This window comes from Empidonax traillii, unplaced genomic scaffold, assembly GCF_003031625.1.
Source record: "Empidonax traillii isolate 1590-97213 ecotype Southwest subspecies unplaced genomic scaffold, ASM303162v1 scaffold8:size5222938, whole genome shotgun sequence".
NCBI classification, from domain to species: Eukaryota; Metazoa; Chordata; class Aves; order Passeriformes; family Tyrannidae; genus Empidonax; species Empidonax traillii.
The window spans coordinates 1622747-1644023 of record NW_020955201.1 but is presented as its reverse complement, the minus strand read 5'-3'; the positions used below and the strand labels follow the sequence as shown (position 1 = coordinate 1644023).

Here is a 21277-nt window from a genome sequence, read left to right as displayed (position 1 = left end):
GGTAGAGAGAAGGAAGAAAGGATAGAAGGAGAGGGAAGAAGAAGAGTGATACTCCAAAGATACACAACATCACTGAGTTAGTTAATATGTATATATATCTGAGCTGTTGCCCAAGAATGTGCTAAATAAGCAGTAGAATAAGGGGGGGATTGCAGAATGTTGAACCTAGTGCTTTTGTGGTTCAGAGTATCTTCTAAGTTGGCACAGTCTTCTTTCTCCTTTATTTTCTCCAAAGAAGAATTCTCCAAAGAAGTTATAAACATTTGGTGATACTCTGTGTTATTCTATGATGCCACATTGTATTTCTTTTTTTCAATATCATACAAAAGCAAGTGAAGAAAATGAACGTGCATTGAACTCTTTGGAGGAACCTGCATTTAGAACCTATTTTGCACTTTTGGTGGCAACTGGAGTACTTAGGAGTTGCTAATAATAAAACAGCTACATCGTTTCTTCTCTCTTTTCCAGAAAGCACAAAAATAACCCTGAGTTAAAATAACTATTTTTAAAATGTCACAAGTTATTGTTAATGTGCTGTGTAGTAAAAGCTTGTAAATAATATACTCTGCTGTTGTAAACAATTTACTGTGTTCAGAATTCAGTATCCAGAAGGTTTGTCTTGCTACTGGTATTTGGTCTGATAGCCCTTCTAGGGAAGGGACACATGAGGCTGTCAGCAGCTGTAGGTTTAACTGTAGTGTACACTGATCTAGATGACTAGATGAAGAGTTTTTTGAGGAAGGGAAATGAAGCCAATGGATATTAGAACAGTTGATTTAATTACTCTTACATAGTACAAACATCACCTTATCCGTTCAAAACTAAGATCTTGGATGGTTTATTGAAAATACTTTCTTTAAGAGCAGTGCTGTTTTAATAGCAAACACACAAGAATGTTTTAAGAACAATGTTGAAAGAACTGTTGTGACTTTACAGGAAATAGTATGCTCTCATCAGAAACGTAATAGTGATATTTGCTAGAATATGGGTTAGCCTTTATTTTTAAGCACTTTCCTAACCTGAGACAGGATTATAAAAATAAAGAGAACAGTCTGAATTTGTTGGGCAGGAAATTAGATGATCTCATTGTATCTTCCAGTCATAAGCTGTATCAACTAATAAGGGAAACGTTTTTGTTTTAATTAGTTTGCCGTTGAACCTAGCCCAATTTCCTTTTTCTGAGGAATTTGGATTATTATTACTTTATTTGAAAACCTCATGAAGAATTTTAACACAGCGTAACAGATGATAACTTGAAAATGTCTCTGCAAATGTCTCCTTGTTTACTAGCTCTTGCCTGTTAATTGTGTCCATTATTATTAGTAACCTCTTACTGAATGCTCATGGGTGCAGTTTGGACTTTACTTTTGAATTAGCTCTTCTGGTTGTAGCCATGAAGGTGTTTTGATGTGAAGACAGCTTCCCTGGCAAGCTAGGCTTTGAAAATTATTGTCTGAAGCTGTTGAGAGTAGGTGTAAATAAAACACTGGTGATGTATCTGCATGACTCCACTTACCAGTAGCAAAAATTTTGGCAGATACTGCTTTCAGTTAAAAACCTTTTGCTGGTATCTTGGGGTTTCCTTTCTATCTATTCTTTTCTGTTTGTGGTATTTATTTAGTAGTATCAAATGTATAGTTTTGAGGGGTTTTTTTGTTACATAAGGGATAGACAAGCATTACTCATTCAGACAAATTTGAACACTTAGCAGACTTTTGGTAGGGATTTACTTCTGGAGTCATCCAACAGTCAACTTGCAGTCATCCAGTAAACTTTTTTGTTGTGTTAAAGGAAATTGAGTACCTTTGCTTTCTTAATGCATAAAATAAGCAAAAAGTTGCATTATTTACTGTTACAGTACTTTTCAAAATGCATTTGTAGGCTAGTGTTGTGACCTTTTGGAAAAAATGCTATGATAGTGTGAGGAAACTGGATGGGTTTAGTTTTTTCCCGTTGAAAAATGTTGTTTAAATAATCAATTGGCATTTGTGATAACTTGCAGATAATTTATGTGGGTCATCTAAAATTAATAGTAGCACAACTTTTCATGTAACAGTATTGCATCATGACTTGTTTTGACCTACTTCAGGGAGAGAGTATTGTAGAAGATTTTCAGTAACTTAGAGTCATAGATTATTATGATAGAAGGAACCTCATGTTTTCTAGTTGAACCCCATGCTTAAACTAGCTTTGATTAGGACTTTCTTATTTAAAAAAAACCAAACCAAACCAACAAACTTTAAGTAACACACGTAACACACTGTGTTTTATATCTGTTGTAAGGAAATTAAAAAAAAAAAAAGAAGAAGAAAAAGAAATTATTTTATTTAGGTTTTGAAACTTTTGAGGGAGGGAATCTGTAGATTAGTTCTAGAAGTTTCTGGAAGTATTCTAATTTTTTTACAAGTAACACTGTGCTGCAGTGCACAAATTTTTCAGCTTTCAGTAATGTGATACATGTTCATAATCATCAGATGTCAGAATTTTAAGTTGTACCATTTTGTCACTTCAGAGTAGTATAATTCAGCAAAAAAATAATATGTGGGAGGAGGTTAAAGAATCCAACACTACTGGACATATTGGAGCTGTTCTGGAAGAGTTGAATTAGTAGGTAAATGGTATGTATTATTTCAACTGTGTTATGCTGCTTTGTTGTGCATGGATTTTATTTTTCCATAACATTTAAACTCTATCCTTTCCCCTCTATCCATTTATTTCTCCATAAGAAACCAACCCAAACAGCACATCAGAATACAAGTCTGCTTTCTTGGTGCTAATAGAAATTGCTTTTACCTTAAATACTATTCTGTTATGAAAGTGATTTAATAGCTTGTAATTTACATTGTATTTGGTGTTAAGGTAGGAGGAAAAGAAACGTGCATGATACGAGATCTAAGGATTTTCTTGGTATCTTATTTACCCTTTTGTTATTGATAGTGGAGCGTAAATACATTCTTTCTAGTGGGCTTTTGTTTGGATGTTGTCTTCAACTTTACATTTAAAAAAAAAAAAAAACACGTAATTTGAGCTTGGAAACTTTAAAATTGCATTTAGTGATGCAAAATGCTGTTTTCTTCTTAGACTTGCCTTTCCATGATTTCACTGTTGCATGAGGTCTGGTAGAGGTTGAAACAGTGTTGATCTATAACAGCATTGAAAGGACACACAGAGGGCCATTTGAGTTACCTGTCAGCTGTCACCTGGGTTTAAAGGTGGTTGTTGAGAGTTGAAGAACTGGATCATGAGCTTGCTACTGTTGTTTTCTGTTCTCCCTCTCCCCTTACAGCTTTGTGTTTCTGTTTTGCTTCTCTGTCGTTGCGGTGTGCTTGCTGCAGCTCAATAAATCTCAGTAAATTAATTCAATAGAAACTACAAAAACAACTTTCTACCAGATGCTGAGTTAGTTTGTTGAAGTGTCTTCACCAAAGCCAGTGAGGTGGAGGAAGAAGGCACGTAAGAGTAGAAGGAACACAGAACTGAGGAAAGTTGGAAGAAGAGAGAGAAGAGGGCATTGGAAGTGGAATCTTCTTTTGATAAGAGCAAGCCATTAGCTCAGCTTTAAAAAGTAACTTCACCCATACCAGTGTTTAGAATCTGGTATTATCGTAATTCCTTATATACTCTGAATTAGATTTTTAGAAGTCTAATGGAAGACTTAACAGATATTTGAGAATGATCTGCTGTTGTGCCAAATGCATTGTAAAACTGCTGAGAGTAGTAATTCTGTGCTGTTGATCCAATTCCCATGAACTGACTTGAGGGTGAAACTGACTGTACCGCTTGTATTTTTTTTCTTTCCATCAAATGTTCTTCTTTATTTTCATAAAAGAACATTTGCTTTTTAATGGAGGGGAGTATTTGGCTGAGGCTGTGCCCCAACATCGCAGATCTTACATGAAGGATTTTAAGACTAGCACTTTAATACTTGCTAAGTGTCCTTGTTCTATTTTCGTCTTTTTGCTTAGACAGTTGTCAGTTTTGATGCTCTTGAGTGTATTTTCCTAACAGCATAGTTCAGAAGCAGAGAAGAGGATCTGTGGACCAAAAGTTAATGTATTTTATGGCACAGCATGAAACTTACGTAATGTATGTTCTCAGTCTTCTGACCTGCAGAAAAAAAATTACTTAGAACTCATTAGAACATGTGTAAAATAAAGTCTTTGCCAAGCCTTCAGGGTGAGGTGTTGCCTAGAAGTCTTTCTGTTCAGAGTTACCATATTCCAACTGATCAGTGATTCATTAGTGACTTTATCTTTTAGTTATTTTGCTGTTTTCCAGAGGAAAGGAGTCCCAGAGTGCTATAATAACTCTGAAATACAGTAAGCAGTTCTACTTTATTCATCAAATCACATTACAATGTAAATACCAATTTATGTGTTACTAACAGGGAAAAAACCCAAACCCTAACACTCCTATGCAATTAACCCTTGTTTACTGTGATTTCTGTAGATTATCTGTAGCTGTACTGCTCTAAGTAACGTACTAAATTCGAGAAAATACCTAGTTTTTGTAGGCACTCATTTGACATGATAGTCTACCTCAGGAGTGGCACAGGCACATCACACAGTAAGGTAGGATGTGCAGACAAGTACCATCTTAAACAGAAACACATGGTGGTACACATTTATCTTGTTTACAGGAAAGGAGATGCCTAGTTTTTAATTGTTGACCTCTTCCCCTGAAGCATTAGGAAGAGATCTAGTGTGCCATACATTGTTGTCAGAGTTGGCAGCTTTATGCCTGAACCTTGTGATATTCCAACAAGTTATATATATACATACAGTTCTGCAGAGATTTTTCTTTAGAATGTTGTGTAGGAGGAGAGAAGTTGCATTGTTCAGTAATGATGCATACATGGAAGTAATGTTTTGGCTCACTTGGCTGCATTAAAATACTACTTTAGTTTTTCTTGGTTCAGTTCTTGTCCTTTTCTATGGAATTATAGGTAGCGTGTTGAAATGAAGTGTGTTTTGGCAGGCAGTGTAAATTGTGACTGTCCAGTATATGAGAGGATAACCGATATGAGGGAAAAGAGACCAGGCACTCTGCAGAGTGTTGTTTGTAGCCTTAAGGTGTGTTCCCTTGTAGTGAATTGGACACCAGGTGCCCACCAAAGCTGCTCCAAGTCCCCTCCTCAGCAAGAAAATGATGGGGCCTCATGGATTGAGATAAGGACAGGGAGAGATGACTCACAGATTACTGTCACAGGCAAAACAGACTCAGTGTAGGAAAATGAAATTAATTTATTGCCAAGCAAATCAGAGTAGGATAATGCAAAATAAAACCAAATCATAAAGCACCTTCACACCACCTCTCCCTTCTTGCTGAGCTCAACTTCCTTACTGGTTATTCTGCCTCCTCTCCCCAGGTGGCACAGGGGAACAGGAAATAAAGGTTGTGGTCAGTTCATCATGTATCTTTACCACTCCTTCCTCTTCATGCTCTTCCCCTGCTCCAAGAATGGGAACCCACCCAGAGGAGACAGACCTTCATGAACTTCTGTAGTATGAGTCCATCTCTCAGGGTGCAGTCTTTGGGAAAAGACTGCACCATCATCTGTCTCCCGTGGGGGCATAGGTCCTGCCAGAGAACAGCTCCAGCATGGGCTCTTCTGTCAGTGGAGCCACAGGTTGCCAGGAGCTGCTCCATCATGGCCTCTCCACGGGATGACAGTTTGCTTCAGGGCTCATTCACCTGCTCTAGTGTGGGGTCTTCCACAGGCTGCAGGAGAATCTCTATGCTGGTGCTTGAGGGAACCTCCTGCTGCTGCTTCACTGACCTTGGTGTGGGCAGAGTTGTTTCTCTCACTTGTTCTCGCTCCCCTAGTGTAGTTATTTTTGTGCCAGCAATCTTTCCCTTGCCTTAAAAGTTATCCCAGAGGTGCTGATGGACTTTACCTTGGTCAGTGGTGGGTCCATCTTGGAGCTTGCTGGCACTGGTTATGTCGGACATGGGGGAAGCTTCTGGCGTCTTCCCACAGGTGCCAACTCTGTAGTTCCCCTACTACAAAAATCTTGCCACCTACACCCAATACATCTCTGCACAGATGTACTGAGGTACGCAGGCTCTCTGCACAAAGGTAAAGGACTATTTTAAATAGGGTTTAAAGAGGAAAAATGGGGCTCACTTCATATTAGCAGGTCTTGAGAGGCTTAGAAGATGCATTTTATGGAATTGTTCTTTCTTATTTCTTGTGTTTTAAACACATTGTGTTTTACTTTCCAGTATCTTTGTTGGGTTTTGTTTTGTGTGCATGTGTGTTTGCTGTTTATTTCTTACTGCAGACTTTGAAATTGTTATGTGTGTTGATGTGTGCATTTGGTTTGATTAGTTGAATTAGCTCAGTTTTCCTTTTACAGCCGTTTAGAAAACTCCCCCCAAATCCAGACAGTAACTTGGTGGTGCATCAGTGTACACTTTCAATTCCCTGTTTCAGAAGTCTCTTTGAAAAAAATTGGGCTTTTTGTCCACTTAATTGGTGGTCGATTGTTGTGCTGTTTCCAAATAAGTTAATATGGAATTACCTTGTTTATATTTTTTTTTTAATCTTAAGAGGTTAGACGGTTGTAGTGCTGGTTCCAGTACTTCTCAAGCTAGTCAGTATTAAGTAATTTATTTATACCATTGCCCTGCTCCCTGTTTTGTATCCATATTTTGTATTCTCTTAGATGATTTCTGCCCCAGCAGTAAAATACACTTCATATGTGTGCTGGAGAGTCAGGTTTTGGTCTGTCACTGCTACAGTAATCCAAGTGATCTTCTTATAGTGCAAAGGTAAGGATTGTTGATGCAATGCAGTCATGCAAACAGAAAGCTAGATGTCCTGGAAAGGACATCCAGAACCTAACTGTAATTTGTGACACTGAAGTACAAGACCATGTGTGTAGGAGAGAGAAAAACAGTTTACCTATAGTAAAGATTTCATGTTGTTAAGACTCCTGCTCATTGCCAGGACATGTGGGAGTGTGTTTGCTTTTAACAATAATTTCCTTTGTTTGTTTAAAGATAGCTTAAAAAGAGAAGCAGCTCTAAGCACGTTCTGATGCAAAAAAATTGCAGTCTAAGTTCAGTTGCTAAAATTCTGCATGCAGATTTTATGTGCTCACTAGCTTTACTTCTTTGTAACTCATCTGAAGCTCATTATGGACTATTGCAAGTGTATGAGCAAAAGGGTTTGGTATTTTACTATTTGGACTGCTGTTCTGGGCAAAGGGTGAAGTATCTAAAAACTATTCAGTCTGCAGTACTGTACTTCTCTCTGACAACAGCTATCTGTAGGTTTTTTCACCTGTGACCCTGAATATGCTGCTTCAGTTAAAAATCTTTAGAATTCTCCCTGGAAATGGTAAGTAATACTGTCAGGCTTCCAAGAATCTAAATTCATAGGAAAATAGGGTATTCTGTAGTTATTATTATTCCGAAAGTGCAAAGAAGCTTAGGAAGATCTTTATTACTGGTTTTATCTAAAAGTGGATATATGTCATATTGCAATTTTTTTATAAAACGCACAAAATAAAATAGGAGTAACAGTGAGAGTTTTGAAAGTAATAGCAAAGGAAATTTAAGACTTGATTCTTCATTGATTAAATCAGGGTTTGGATTATGCTCCCAACTGAGGTAAACCTGCCCATAATTACATTGTCTGCTATAATGCTTTTAAAGCTTTATGAACAAAATGTTTTTTTAAAAAATAGTGAAATAAGAAATAACCTTTGTTATATGGTTCAAATATACATGCTGTTAAATTAAAAGAAGAAAAAGGGTTTCCTGCTGGTTAGAGTGTATCTGCATAATGGTTGTCTAAAATATATGGATTCATTTAGTTGTGAACAATGTAACATCTGTGAAACATGATTCTTAAAATAAATGCAGTATTCAATGGGTATAGCACTTGTCAGGCCTGTACAGGATGTTAGTCTGCTCTCCTCCACCCACTGCTTTAATATAATTAAAAAATTGTGAAAGTCAAAGATTCATACTGAGACTGTTGAAGTAAATGAGCAGTAACAATGAATATGCTGAGAACTAGCGTTCACTGGGGCATAGAATATGCCACAAAAATTGTTCATGTATTTTGCTAACATCTTGAAAACTGCATGGTTTTAACTTACCGGATTGGTCTAGACGTTTGGCTAGGTATTCATTTAGGTACTGCCTGTGTGAAAACTACTTGTGAGTCTGTGGAGGGCCTGGTTTGCCTTAAGAGCTTATTAATTCAGTGGATTCTGTGCTAGTCCTAGCAATACTGTTATCTAGTAGTCTGAATACTGTCTGGATGTCAGCCAGCTAAAAATATGCTCCAACTGACTTTGATCCATAACAGGAAAGCTTCCATCAGATTGTGTTATAATGGGAGTTGCTGTATGTGGCTAGTTTTGCACCATCTACTTCCCATGTCAGTGCTCCTTTCAGATTGGTGGCAATAAAGCAGCCTGGACTCTTCATCAGCCTTACAAGGCTCTGTCTAGAAGTAGCTATTGACTTCTGTTCATACTGTGCTGTGCTGATGAAGACTAGGTGGTTGTTAATCACATCAGTTCCAAAAAATTAGAGAGTATTCTATATTCATTTAAACTATGTATATAGAAACATTTAGGTCGGAGAAGACCTTTAAGATCACCAAGTCCAACCATTAGTGTAGCACTGTCAAGCCCACGACTACACCATATCCCTAAGTGAACATCTGAACATCTTCTAAATACCCTCGAGGGTGGTGACTCAACCATTTCCCTGGGCAGCCTCTTCCAATGCTTGACAACCTTTTCTATGAAAAAATTATCCAGTCTTAATTTGACTCAACTTGAGATCATTTCCTCTTGCCCTATCGCTTGTTACTTGGGAGAAAAGGCTGACCTCCACCTGGCTACAACCTCTAGTACAAAAAACCAAACACCAGGAAAACAAACTGCACATTTAATGAAGGAATAGTGCTTCATTAGGACAATCTGCCTGCATTACGCAAGAATGTAATATAGGGAAGATTATTATATTGGGCTGACAATGGTATTTCCAAGTGCTGTACTAGCTATACCATCTATTTCCCATTGTTTAATAAACTTAGAGAGTTGATTTTTATAATTAGTTCATGTTGTTCAGGTGAACTTCCCCAGGAAGCTGATCTACTCAGCACTGGAAACCTGGATTTGCCGAAAGGAAAATACAGGTTTTCAAGTGGGGCTGTAAGTTACCTATCATAGCATTTTGGGAAGTACTGTATATAGCAATCCTGTTTCTCTTTGGTAGGTCTTTCCCTCCATCTTTCTTTTCTTACAGGAAGAAAAGTAGGAAGTACATTGCACTTAGGGCACTATAGTTTGCCTGTTTCTTCTTCCTACTTAGCTACCAGCTGGTAGGGTGAGCAGCAGTTTTTAACCAAAAATATTCCAGTATTTTAGGCTAACCTTGTAAGACTTATTCTCTAGACAATTCACCAACTCCTTCTCCGAAGCTGCCTTGGAGCTGCCCTTCTCCGGACTTGCTCCAGTATCTCAATGTCTTTCTCATAGTGAGGGGCCCAAAGCACTGAACAAAATACTGAACACAGTATTCAAGATCAATGTCCAGATGTTTTTCATGAAAACATTAAATAAGCATGAAGATGATGTTAATCGAGATAAGTGTAATGAGGCTGTATGTAATGACTTCTCTCAAGCTGGTAACCTTCCTACTTGTTTTGAAGAGTATCCCTGTACAATAGCTCATTGGTCTTTACACCAAACCAAATAAGATGATACTTTTTGATTTCAAAATAATTTTTCGTGTTTCATTATGTCCTTTTTGGCAACTGCAGATTAAATGATATTTCATTACCATTTTCATTAAAAAAGTCCTCATTAGTCACAGGAAATGGATTCTGCATGCATCTTTGCATTAGGGAAGAGAAGCTTACCTTGTGTTAGTAGTTTAAGGATATATATATATATATTTCTGTATGAATAACCTTCTGTTTGGTGTGTGTTTTTTTTTTTTCTTGTTTTTGTTTGTTTGGTGTGTGTTTTTTTTTTTTAATTGAGGGTTTGGTATTTTTGAAGAATTGAGAATTAGGATTGGATTTAGGATTGGAGTAACCCCGTCAATAGACCAAATAGAACTGGAGTTTTGCCCATTTGCTTACCTTTTATATGCACAGAAATGTATTGATAGTTCATCAATTATCCCTTCTGTTTCCAGTGGTGGACATTATTTTTGCTGAATAGCCAACTAATTATAAATATCTACTAGCTTTTAGTGTCCCTAAGATGTCTCTGTACAGTACTGATAGTCTTAAAATTGTAATGGTCCTTCATTTCTTAACACTTTCACTCCAGCTTCTGAAAAGTTGTCTGTCTTCCAAAATATCAGAACTATTAAATAGGCCTTGAGAATGGTCTATGAACCAAAAAAAAAAAAAGAAAAAAACCCTCCCTACTATGTATTGTTCTGTTCCTAGAATGATTTTACCCAAGACTCTCCTTTAAATAGGGATTAAATTTTCTCCAGTTGTCATTTTTTATTGCCCTCTAGAATTTGCATCCTAGTAGAGTGGTAGGGTTTCATAATGAAACAAAGTTGTAAATTTATTTAATAGTAAGATACTAATAGCTAAGCAACTGAAAGGAAATTAATATGATGGTGTGCTGGTTGAGTTGCTACTAATAATAGAGACCCTTCCTGCAATGAATGGCTTGAGAAGAAGATTTGGTTTTCAGTAACTTGGCAGAGGGATAACTACAGCTTTGCGACTGCAAGAGGTTTTTCTGATAGTGCCAGGGGAAAGCAGGAGAAGGCTGGATTTAGGCACTAGCCATAAGAAAGAGGTGCTGAGGTAGATGATGACTTCTTAGGCTAGATGGTAAAAACAATTAGTGGGCTGGAATAATGTATGAAATCCACAGGGACTTAGTTCTTGAATCCAGAAGCATCTGGGATGACTTCTGTCCCTGTAGTTTCAGGTTATGTTATGTGTTTCTAATCCTGAAAGTTCATAAAATGTCAATTTTATAGACTGCAAGCCACAAACCATTACCCAGTGGTAGTGTTCTCAGTGAGAACTCAAATGCTGCAAAATACTACATGCTATTAGGAGAGTAGGAAGGCATAGCAAATGACTTGCAATAGCAACATTCTCTACGTGAAATGATTTAGGCAACACAGTCGTTGTCTCGTGCTGCTGAGGAATTTCACATCTATTCTACACTGTCTCTCCCAGACCTTGCTTCTCTATTAAGCCTTAATGAGGGAAAGCTCTTCCTGTCTTGTCATGTGACCATTATTTTAATGATGAACATGTAAATAAAGCTACTAAGAGCATCTTTGCATTCTCTCTCTAACCTTGACTGATCTTTAGTGCTTCAAAGGAAGACCAGGTGGAGTTTGAGATTTTCTGAAACAAACTTTCCATTATGAAGAAAGAACTTTTTCTTACCGGATCTGTTAACTGAAACACAGCATAGTAATATAAATGTAACAGAGCAAGCTGAATAGACAGTATCGTAATCAAGGCTTTTCTTCACTGTCCTGGGATGTAAATGAACTAGATATCAGAGGCCTGTTGACTACAGCTTCCATTTCTAATTTGCAGTTCGGTCTCTTTGTCTTCCAGTTAGTTGCTGCAGTTCACTATACAGGAAGTATCTCATGTAGGCTTGGTATCCAACTTGAATGAACAGATAGAAGATAGGATGTGCTTATTCTATAGTGTTCCTAATCTATGTTAAGTTTAAATAAACTTGGACTATGAATGTATGCTTTTGAGATGATAATATAAAGGACAAGTGACTTTGACTTCAAAAATTATGTAAGAGGGGAGTTAATTTCAGATAATCTTGTCTTTGTAAATACATAAGTACTCCACGTCTGTATGAGATTAGTTTTTATTAAACAGCCTGAATATATTTTTTTTTCAGAAATGGTGAAAGATTTGCAACGGCACATGAGGTCTCCCCAGGCAAATGCCCAAAATAGATGCAAAACAAGCATATAAAGTAAAAAAATATACGTTCTAGTGAATTTGTAAAAACAGATGAATTTTATCCTTCATAAGAACTAAAGAAATGAATAGACTTCAATGTTGTGGGGCTTTTACATGAATTAAAGCATTTTTATACTAACATTTAAATATTTTTTAAGGATTATAAGGCTTAGATAATTTCCTTTGTAAAAAAACCCAAATCTAATGAAACCCTTGTGAATTTGAAATTTCACAACTAAGCTGTCTAGGAAGTCAAAATGGAATCATAAGCTGGAAGACAAAATTAGCCAAAATGCAGAACAGTGTTTTGTTTCATATAGATTTCTCTCTGTGGCTAAGGCCACATTGATGTAAGGGGGCTGTATGAGTCCCAAGAGCAGACTGGGGAAAAAACCAACCAACCAAAAAAAAAACCAAACAAACTCACACAAAAAACTCCAACCAAGCAAAAACTAGACAGGAAAAAAACCCAAAAATGTGAAAAGTTAAAAATGCAACTTTTTTTGGTCACCTTTCCTATAGCTCCTTTTCCCCCAACTCTGATACCCAGTAGTGGGAAATACATGAAGTAACCTACCTGATTACTGCATTATAGGTTTTTTTACTGAGTTGCTTTTTATGTTCTCTTTGTGCTCGTATTCGTTATCTTCCAGAAATTTTTGGAAACAAAACAATCAGTAGGTGTGCTGCACTTAAGGTTATAAGAAACGTGCTCATATTTGACTGTCTAAACTGAAGATGTGCATTGGGGACTGAGACTTTTTTCTGTTTGCTTGTCTGATGATTTTGTGGGAATGGGAAGATAGTACAAGAGGTTAGACTAAAAAATGTTTTTTTTAAATTACTGTCACTTTTATCAGGAGCGCTTGAATATTTTCACTAAAACTGTTACTTTTTTGCAGCTTCTTGAAAAACATAAGAATACAGAAAGTATGGTAGAGCTGCTTGAACTGTACCAAATGGAAGATGAAGCCTACAGTAGCCTTGCAGAAGCTACCACAGAGCTCTACCAGTACTTACTGCAACCATTCCGGGATATGAGGGAACTTGCGATGCTTAGAAGACAGCAAATAAAGGTATGGTAAAGGTAACTGAGCTTCTAATTAGCTGGGAAGTCCTGTTTCTTAGTTGCTATTTACTGGTTTTATTGTGCAGTATATGAAGGTGTGTTTTTTCCCCTCAGCGTTGACCCTGTTTTTCTGGGTTCTCCACTCAGATGAGTGCTTTTGAAGAGTGAGAACATCTGACATATGTAGCTAACCTCCACTTTTTTATCTTGCTGTCTTCTCCTGTTGAAATGCATAGGTGAACTAAATAGGTCAGACTTACACTTTTGTGGTTACTGGGAATATTGATTAATACATCAAGTAGAAATATGTATATACTATTGTTAATTCATCTAAAAGATTACATAGGAAGTTACTTTTCATTCTAAAACAATCTGATAAACTGTGGGAAGTCAGTAACTTTTTATCTAATGTTGTGAAACACTTAAACATGGAACCGTTTTCCAAGTATATAATTTGTTGTAACACTTCAGCAGTGTATTTTCATAAGAGCTAAAAAATGTAGCCAGCTGAAGAATACCGCATTTTGGTAAAACTGTTTAAGAATGAATATGCTCATTTTATTTTAAAATAATTCTCATCTTGAATACTTAGCCAAAATTAACAAATTTATCTTTATTGCATCTTGGAAGTACTTTTGATAAAATTATTAGTTCCTATGCAGATTGTTAAGACTGCAGCCTTCTGTTTCATTTAATCTGTATTGCAAATCACATTTTATCTCAGCTACGACAAGCTTCTCTGGTTTGTTCAGTTAGCCAACATTACTTTTACTCGTTTCAACTTAAAACTAGCGTTTCTCTCTGGTTTTAGAGTATAGAATGAGGGAGAGAGGCAAAAGGATTTATGATTCCCAAACTAGTTTTATATTGACATAGTGCTGTGTGCCTAAAGTAATTTTTCTGAAAGCTCAGCAATATGAAATGAACTTGGTGTTAAAATGTGATAATATTTGAACAAAGAGTGCTTTTTCTTGTCCTGAAAGTTAAATATTGCTGCACAGAGAATTAGCATGAATATTTTTTCAGATGTATTACATAGTTGAAGATTATGAATACTTCACTTACTAAAAAGCTTTCTTCAAAGCACGGTGAAATAATTCCCATTTTATTTGAATTTGTAACAGAGAAAAGATGATTTTTTTTGTTCTTTTGTCAAATGACAAAATGTAAATATTACAGTGAGAAGGAAATATGGATTTAGAGTGTTTTTTTTTTTTTTTTTAGACATCAGTGATCTCTTTAACTACAATTCTAAATACCTAATTTCATATTTTTCTTGAAAGAGTAACCTTGGTAAACTTTAGAGCTTTGCTCTGTGGTTGATTATTTTAGTTGTACATAGTTGTACCTAATGTAATTTATGTTCTCTTCTTAACTTGGGAATTTTTGAGTTAAAAGCTTGGTAATTTTCATTCATCTATATTGTGTGATAGAGAAAGATGCTATCTCTTGTTTTTCATTTCATTGTTTGAGAGAAAGCAGTACTTGTATGTATGCTGACAAAATATATATTACACTGTATAGCTAGGGTTGAAGAATTGCTTTATAAATAGAACTTGTGCATTAATTGGTTTATATTTTTCTGCATATGTTTTCTGGCAGGCTTTAACATTTTAGATGTTTTCTGTATTAGGTATCTGGTTTTGATTTGAGGGGAAGTTGTTTTAGTTTGATTTTGACTTGGGTTTTTTTTTATGAATTTGGGAAGTTTTAACTTTTAATCAGTTTCATTTTGTCACTTTTCACAGTGAGTTTAGAAAAAAGTTATTTTCATTGTCTGTAATCTTTGAGAAGAATGTTTTGTGTTTTCTCCTTTTGGAGCAAGATATAAAAATTGAAATATTTATCTTCTGGGTGGTAAATTTCTGCTGTTGCTGTGAAATTTAAGCAAGAGACAAATCTAGAGGAGACAAGGGAGAAACAAGCACTAAGTTTTGCCTGATCAGTGGAGGCTTATTAGAGTAGGACAGCTGTATTGTATGCAGATTCCTTCTTTGGACGAAACCCCCACCAAACAATAAACCACAAACAAAACAACCCAGAATAGATGTTCATAACACAGTTAAAACATGTAGAAGCTTGGAAACGTAGACTAATTTTGTCCATTATAGACAAGACAGAATCTTGTTTTGATTTTATATTTTAACTTGATCTTAAGTTTCATGTGTATTTTGCGTCATTTAGTGTAAAGGATGGAACATTTAGTATGTGTGAGGAGTCAAAAAGTCTATTGTGAAGTACTTAAATACTTCTGAATTTGGAAAACATAATTTAAAATGTGTAAGATCATGAAAGGAGAAAAGGATTACTTATTATGAAATGAAATGTCACTCTGGAAAACTGACTTCTACTGCAATTTCTACTGAATTGTAGACTAGTCATCTGACCCTGGAACAATGTGTTCAGTAATGATATACTTCTTTTTGTTTGGGCTTCCAGCATTAGAAATGTAGTTTTGTTTGTATGAATACTTAATATTTGTAAGTGCTGGTCAAGTCCAGGGGGACTTCCCTCTAAGCATATCAGAATGCTTATCAGATACCATGCATTCTTGAAAGAGACAAACGCTGCGAGCATAACTGTGTTTTGGACTTATATTTTTATCAGGATAATATGGAAACAATACTGCTCGCTCCAGTACCTTTATGGAGGACACACAAATAAAAGCCAATTTGTGATTATGGTATTATCAAATTGAGAAATGCTTATCAAAGAAGCAACACTGTGCTTGTTTAAAGATTAAAATTGTGTTTAGTATGACCATATTTTGTAAAGTAAGTTTGAAAAGTTGTGTTGATAAACCAACCAAACAGTCAGAACTATGATTATGTTCTGAATGCCTGAGAAGGTATAATAAAGGAATTGAAGACAGTATTATAACTTATATATACATAAAAGCTGTGTTGAATGTTTATAGGCATTTCTAAATTTAGTATGGACTGTTGCTGGTTTAGATGTAATAACAAGGGAAGACATTCAGCCAGTGAGTTTTAACAGGTTGATTTCCCTTTATGGGTTGCTGGATCATTTCTTCTGATTTCAGACTCTTGAATGCAACACAGACATCAGGCAAGTGAAACTTGATATTTAAATGTGTTCTATGTTTCAGGCTATCTGTATATTCTTCCAAGAACTAGGAAGGCTGCTATGTACTTAAAACCACAGGACGTGCTCTTTTGCTAAGAATCAGACTCCTTAAGAACTAAAGAAAAGCTGTAGTATCTTGATTCGAAGAATGTTTCACGAGTATACCCACAAATTTTTCATTAATCAGAGTAGATCACTCCCGTGTGAAAATTTAGAACTTTTTACATATGAAGAACACATATTACCATAGGCAGAAAAGTGAGAGGTAGTAGGCATGAGCAGTGGAAACACAAAGGTGAAATATGTCTGAAATTTGGAAGAACGAAATTTCTTTTCTAAGAAGCACCAGTGCTCTGGTGCCTTTGATTTCAGAAGGTTTAATCTTAGTTTTGTTAAATCCTCCATGTATAGACCAGTGTTCTTCTGAAAGTTTGGAGGGGAGGCACTAGTTAGTGGTTGATATTTGGCTATAGAACTTACTGCCAGGATAATATGATCAAGCTTTAAGTTCTTAAAGACTGAGTTATGAAGTGTTCTTTGATGAAGGATACCAAATCTGGTTATTTAGAAAAGAAAAAAAAAAATATTTCAGAGGAGTAACTTCTTGGGCAAAATCCCAAAGCGGTTCGGATCTATACAGTTGTGTTTGCCAGTCTTCATACAGAGAAAGAAACTACCTTGCTACTTAGAATTTTTGTGGCCTTGTAATTCTGGACAGTACTTCATAGTCATGATGAATAGGCAGTGAGTCTGATTAAACTCAAGGTGAAATCAGTGGGAGACTTTTTTTTTTTATTATTTTTATTTTTAATGTCCTTGGTATTAGACTAAAGATAAAATGTAACAAACTGTTTCACAATCTACATGTAGATACCAGCAGAACTTTGACACAAGCATTGAGTTGGACTGTGTTTGCTTAACTGAGAACTGATAATACGTTTTTACAGGTAAAATACTACAACCACCATTACCTCTCAGTTCATCTCCAGGAAATGAGAGTATTAAAAGGTTATCATATATTAAATATATTAAACATACTCTTAGCTTCATTGAATACGTAATAATTATTTTTACTGACATATTAATTCACTTGAATGTGGGGATGGTTCAAGGAATTCGAATATATTAATGCTGAGGTCTAGCACTGGAAATTAGAGACTAGAGCAGGTTATATATTGACAATTCATCATATCCTGTTTTTAAAAGTTTTAGAATGCTTTATTAGTTTGTTGTACTTCCCTTTCAAGTTCCTTTACATGTATTCTGGTATAGTTGAAAATAGAACTCTGGCTTAATTGTATGTGAATTTGTTCGTTTGTTTAATACATTATGGTAAATTGAAGTAGTGAACCTTATAATTAATTTAACTTTGATTTGTGCAAAATTAAATACTTAGAAGCAACTTATGTTGTATTGAACATGTAAAATTCTGGTTAAAAAATACTTTCACAGTATGAAACAAATTCAGAGGAGAAGAAATTGGGTGATGAGAAGAGCTAGCAAAACAGTGAGAATTACTTCAAAAATAGATAGAGAATACTTTCTAAAAGTCTCACCGTCAGCTAAAGATGTTTGGGGAAGGAAGTGGATATCAGTACTTCAATTTGGAGAATTGCTCCCATCCATCAAACAGACCAATTCTGTATTACTAAATTCACGTTCATCATTGGCCCTTGAATAACTGATGTCTTAGTGAGCTGGCTTGTGAACTGTGCATTTTTTTAAGCCTCTTACAGTATTTTATAGTGCATCATGGTCTTGAAGTGAAGAACATGAAATCAAAGTTACAGAAGACATATTAGAAGACAATAAAGCAGCACTGATTAAAATGCATAGGTTATTTGCATGACATTCAGCTCAGTTTCATTCCCTTGTTTTTGTGAGCCACACTCTCCAGTAGTCAAACTAATAACTTGCTGACAAGCAGTTGGTGAAGAATATCTGGTAAAAAACCCACAAGGTAGTACTTGGAGAAACTGTAAGGCTTCAGAGAATTTTTAGCTTTCTTTTTGTTGTTCAAGATGTGTCCTCACATTATTAGGAATAATAGTTAACTGAACTTGGCTTTTGAAAAATGGGTAGAGTTTAAAAGAAATCTGATTTTGTGCAAAATGGCTGAATTTGCAAATTAAGGTCGTAATCTTTGTTGAAAATAACTGCTTTCTTGTTTGAGGAACTTATGTAAAATGCTGAATTATGCTGTGATCGTCTTTATAGTCTCAAAGACTGTTTCAGAAGAATTGTATTGCAGTCTCTGTTTACAGTCTGAAGTATAAATCTTCTAGACTATTGTATGAACTCAGAGCAGAACATTTTGCTGACTTAAAAAAAGCAGGGCTTTATGGACTTTCTCAAATACATAATGCTTCAAACAGGTGATCTGATAGAAAACAGATTGGTAGTCTGAATCACTGAGGAAACTTCGTTCTTGTAAAGAGGTTGCTGACTACAAAACTCTGTTGTATATTGGATAGCTTAAATCTGCCTGTCTGCAAAGGTGAGCACAGTACAAAACTGCTCTGGGTGTTCAACTGTAAAACTGATTAAAAAGACTTGTAGAAAAATCTGATTATGTTTGAATGCTGAAAGGTTTGTTGTTTTGGTTTTTAAAAAGTTGCCTTACTAAAAACTGGGCTGAATAATAAAAATGGTAGGTGAAATTTCAGTAAATAAAAAGTAATGCACGTGCAGAAGGATGATGACAACCTTCAAAAGTGTATATGCACATTCATAGCACTGTTACTCCTGAGGAAAAAGGTATGAAAGTTATCTTGAGGAGTTTGCTGAAAACACCTTGCCATTCTGCATTTTGAAAGAAGAAAGAAAGATTTTGAATTATTAGGCAGATTAAAAAAAATAACAAAGACAAAATAGAAAACATACTGCTTACATCCATGGTATACTTGCTTCTTGTCATCAGCGCACTTGTAGCAAGTGTGGGTAGAACCCTTTTCAAATCTTCGTTCGCGAAGCCTAGCCATGATGATGACTTGCTTCTTGAATGTTGCAGTCTTAGTTTCTCCCTCTCAAAAACATACCATAATATCAGAATAGTTACCGTATGGAAAGTTAGCATATTACCTTGTGAACATCCTCAGTGGAAGACCAAAACATTGCCTTAGTTTGGAAAGCATGTGGTTCATCTAAGATAAGAAAGAGACCTATAAATCCTAAGGGGCAGAAAATATTGAATGTTTTCTTCAATCTTTCTTGTACTAAAAAAACAATAGGGGACCCTCAGTCAACTTATCTGGCTTTAAAACAGTACAAAAATAAAGGAAAAACAAAGTCTTAGTACAACTTACATGCTCTGTGGCAGTAATTTGCATGGTTTAGCTGGGTACTCAAAGTGCAGATGTGTTCCAGAGAGAGACAGAGCCATCAGTGGCTATTAATGATTCAGATTAACTATCGACTCAGGAAACCTGTAAGCTGTTCAGTAACAACAGCTGTGAATTATCAATGTATCCATACCATATGTCTTAATTTTTTTCCCCCTCAGGAGCTAGTAAAGGAGGAAAGCATGTAGAAAGATGCAGAATCAGTGTGTCCATTCAGAAAGGCATCTTGGTGAAACTTTGAAAGGCTGTTTTACATGCAGAAAGTACTAAATTGCGTGTCCCTGAGGTTTAGAGTCAAGGAGGGTGATAACTAGAGATGTATAATTTTTTCTCTTGCAGTGTTGGAGATAGGGACATTGAAAAAGGAGTAGACTTTGATGCAATGTCGTTCAGGCTGTAGAGGTCAAGAAAAAGGATTAAAGTCCTTCAAAGATTGAAAACTTGATGAGAGTCTAAATTTCAAAAGTCCATGCAAACTGAGTCTGTAAATAATTTGAAATCTAGTACTTTTTTTTTCAGTAGTACTCTAAGAAAATAATTTCTGTAAGCTTTTATCATATTTACTGACTTTATACTGAAACTTGTATGGCTTTATTTGCAGTTGTTACAGCTATTTTCAGTATTCATGTTTATAGCTATTTATATGTGTTTAATCTGATTTCTTGTGTAATACTCATGCCATAATTTTTCTTTTTTCAGTATATCTATATATAAAAAGTGTCATACATATTTTGATGAACACTTTAGCATTCAAGTTAAGTTGGGTTAAACAACATTTTCAAATAACTGGTAGTTAGCTTTCTTTTAGAGGGTGAACTCTTTTTAGTCTGGGACTCAGTCAGTGAAGCTGAAATATAAATAAAGGTGATATACAGATGGATAAATAAGGAAAGCATAATGCAGAGTGCACAGTTCAGCCTTAATTCTGTCAATTGCAAATATAAAATATTGTAACTTAATGTTTTTAATGCTCCTTTATATACATTCTTATAGGTCTGGAAGAAGAAAAAACAGTTGAATAAACCCAGTCATTCCTCTTACTCTTGCCATAACCTAAATCTATGATTTTTCACTTCTGACGACTACTTTATTTTTTAATTTTTCAGCATTCTCCATGGTTGTGGAAGAAACATTCAGCACTGCACTTTGCAGTACGATGACATTATTGTTTCAGTCTTCTTTCTCTATGTCCTAACATCTTGGTTGCTTTTTAATTTATTACTTCCTTTACAGTCTTTGTGTATGTTGTTCTCTTATATTGTGAGATAATCAAAACCCCTGTAGTTTGTATTGTTATTCCCAGTGCCAGATTTTTTAAGGAACCTAGACTATCCAATCTAAGTTGCCTGGTAGGTATTAACATTCAAGTCCATATCGGTATTCCTTTGGATAAAACCAGTAAAACTGTAAAGCCCGTTTTTCATCTGAATGGTTTCACATACTATATGTGAGGGTATATATGTGGAATTATATTTTGGAAAATACTGCTGTGTTTGTGTTATTAACTGGGAGCAAAGTTAAATTAAAAAACTATAAAACTGACTCTGAGAAGTCCCTGACTGGATGATGAAGCTGAAATGCATGCTTACTGGCTCCTATGTCTAGCAGGCTGTGGTTGGAATTGGTTATTTGACCTCCTGGAATGCATGGAAGGAAGGTAGCTGAGCCTTTGAGCTGAAATGCTCATTTATTTATGAAGCCATTTCCTTTTTGTGTATTGCCTCTGTTGTGTGCAGTGCTCCCTCAACTTATTTTTTTTTTTGTTCTTATAATTAACTGTCCCGCTGTTGTTACATGTTGCATATTTCTCCACTTCTGCCTATTACAAGT

The 21277-nt window shown here is 35.6% G+C and overlaps 1 protein-coding gene across 1 annotated transcript in view; it reads left to right on the top strand.

Annotated features, from left to right (window-relative positions):
* JMY (junction mediating and regulatory protein, p53 cofactor) overlaps positions 1 to 21277 on the top strand; it is a 66577-nt gene that overhangs the window by 7050 nt on the left and 38250 nt on the right. Inside the window, exon 2 of the mRNA XM_027882538.1 lies at positions 12853 to 13026. Coding sequence (XP_027738339.1) covers positions 12853 to 13026 — 174 coding nt within the window. The remainder of the gene's footprint in view (positions 1 to 12852; positions 13027 to 21277) is intronic.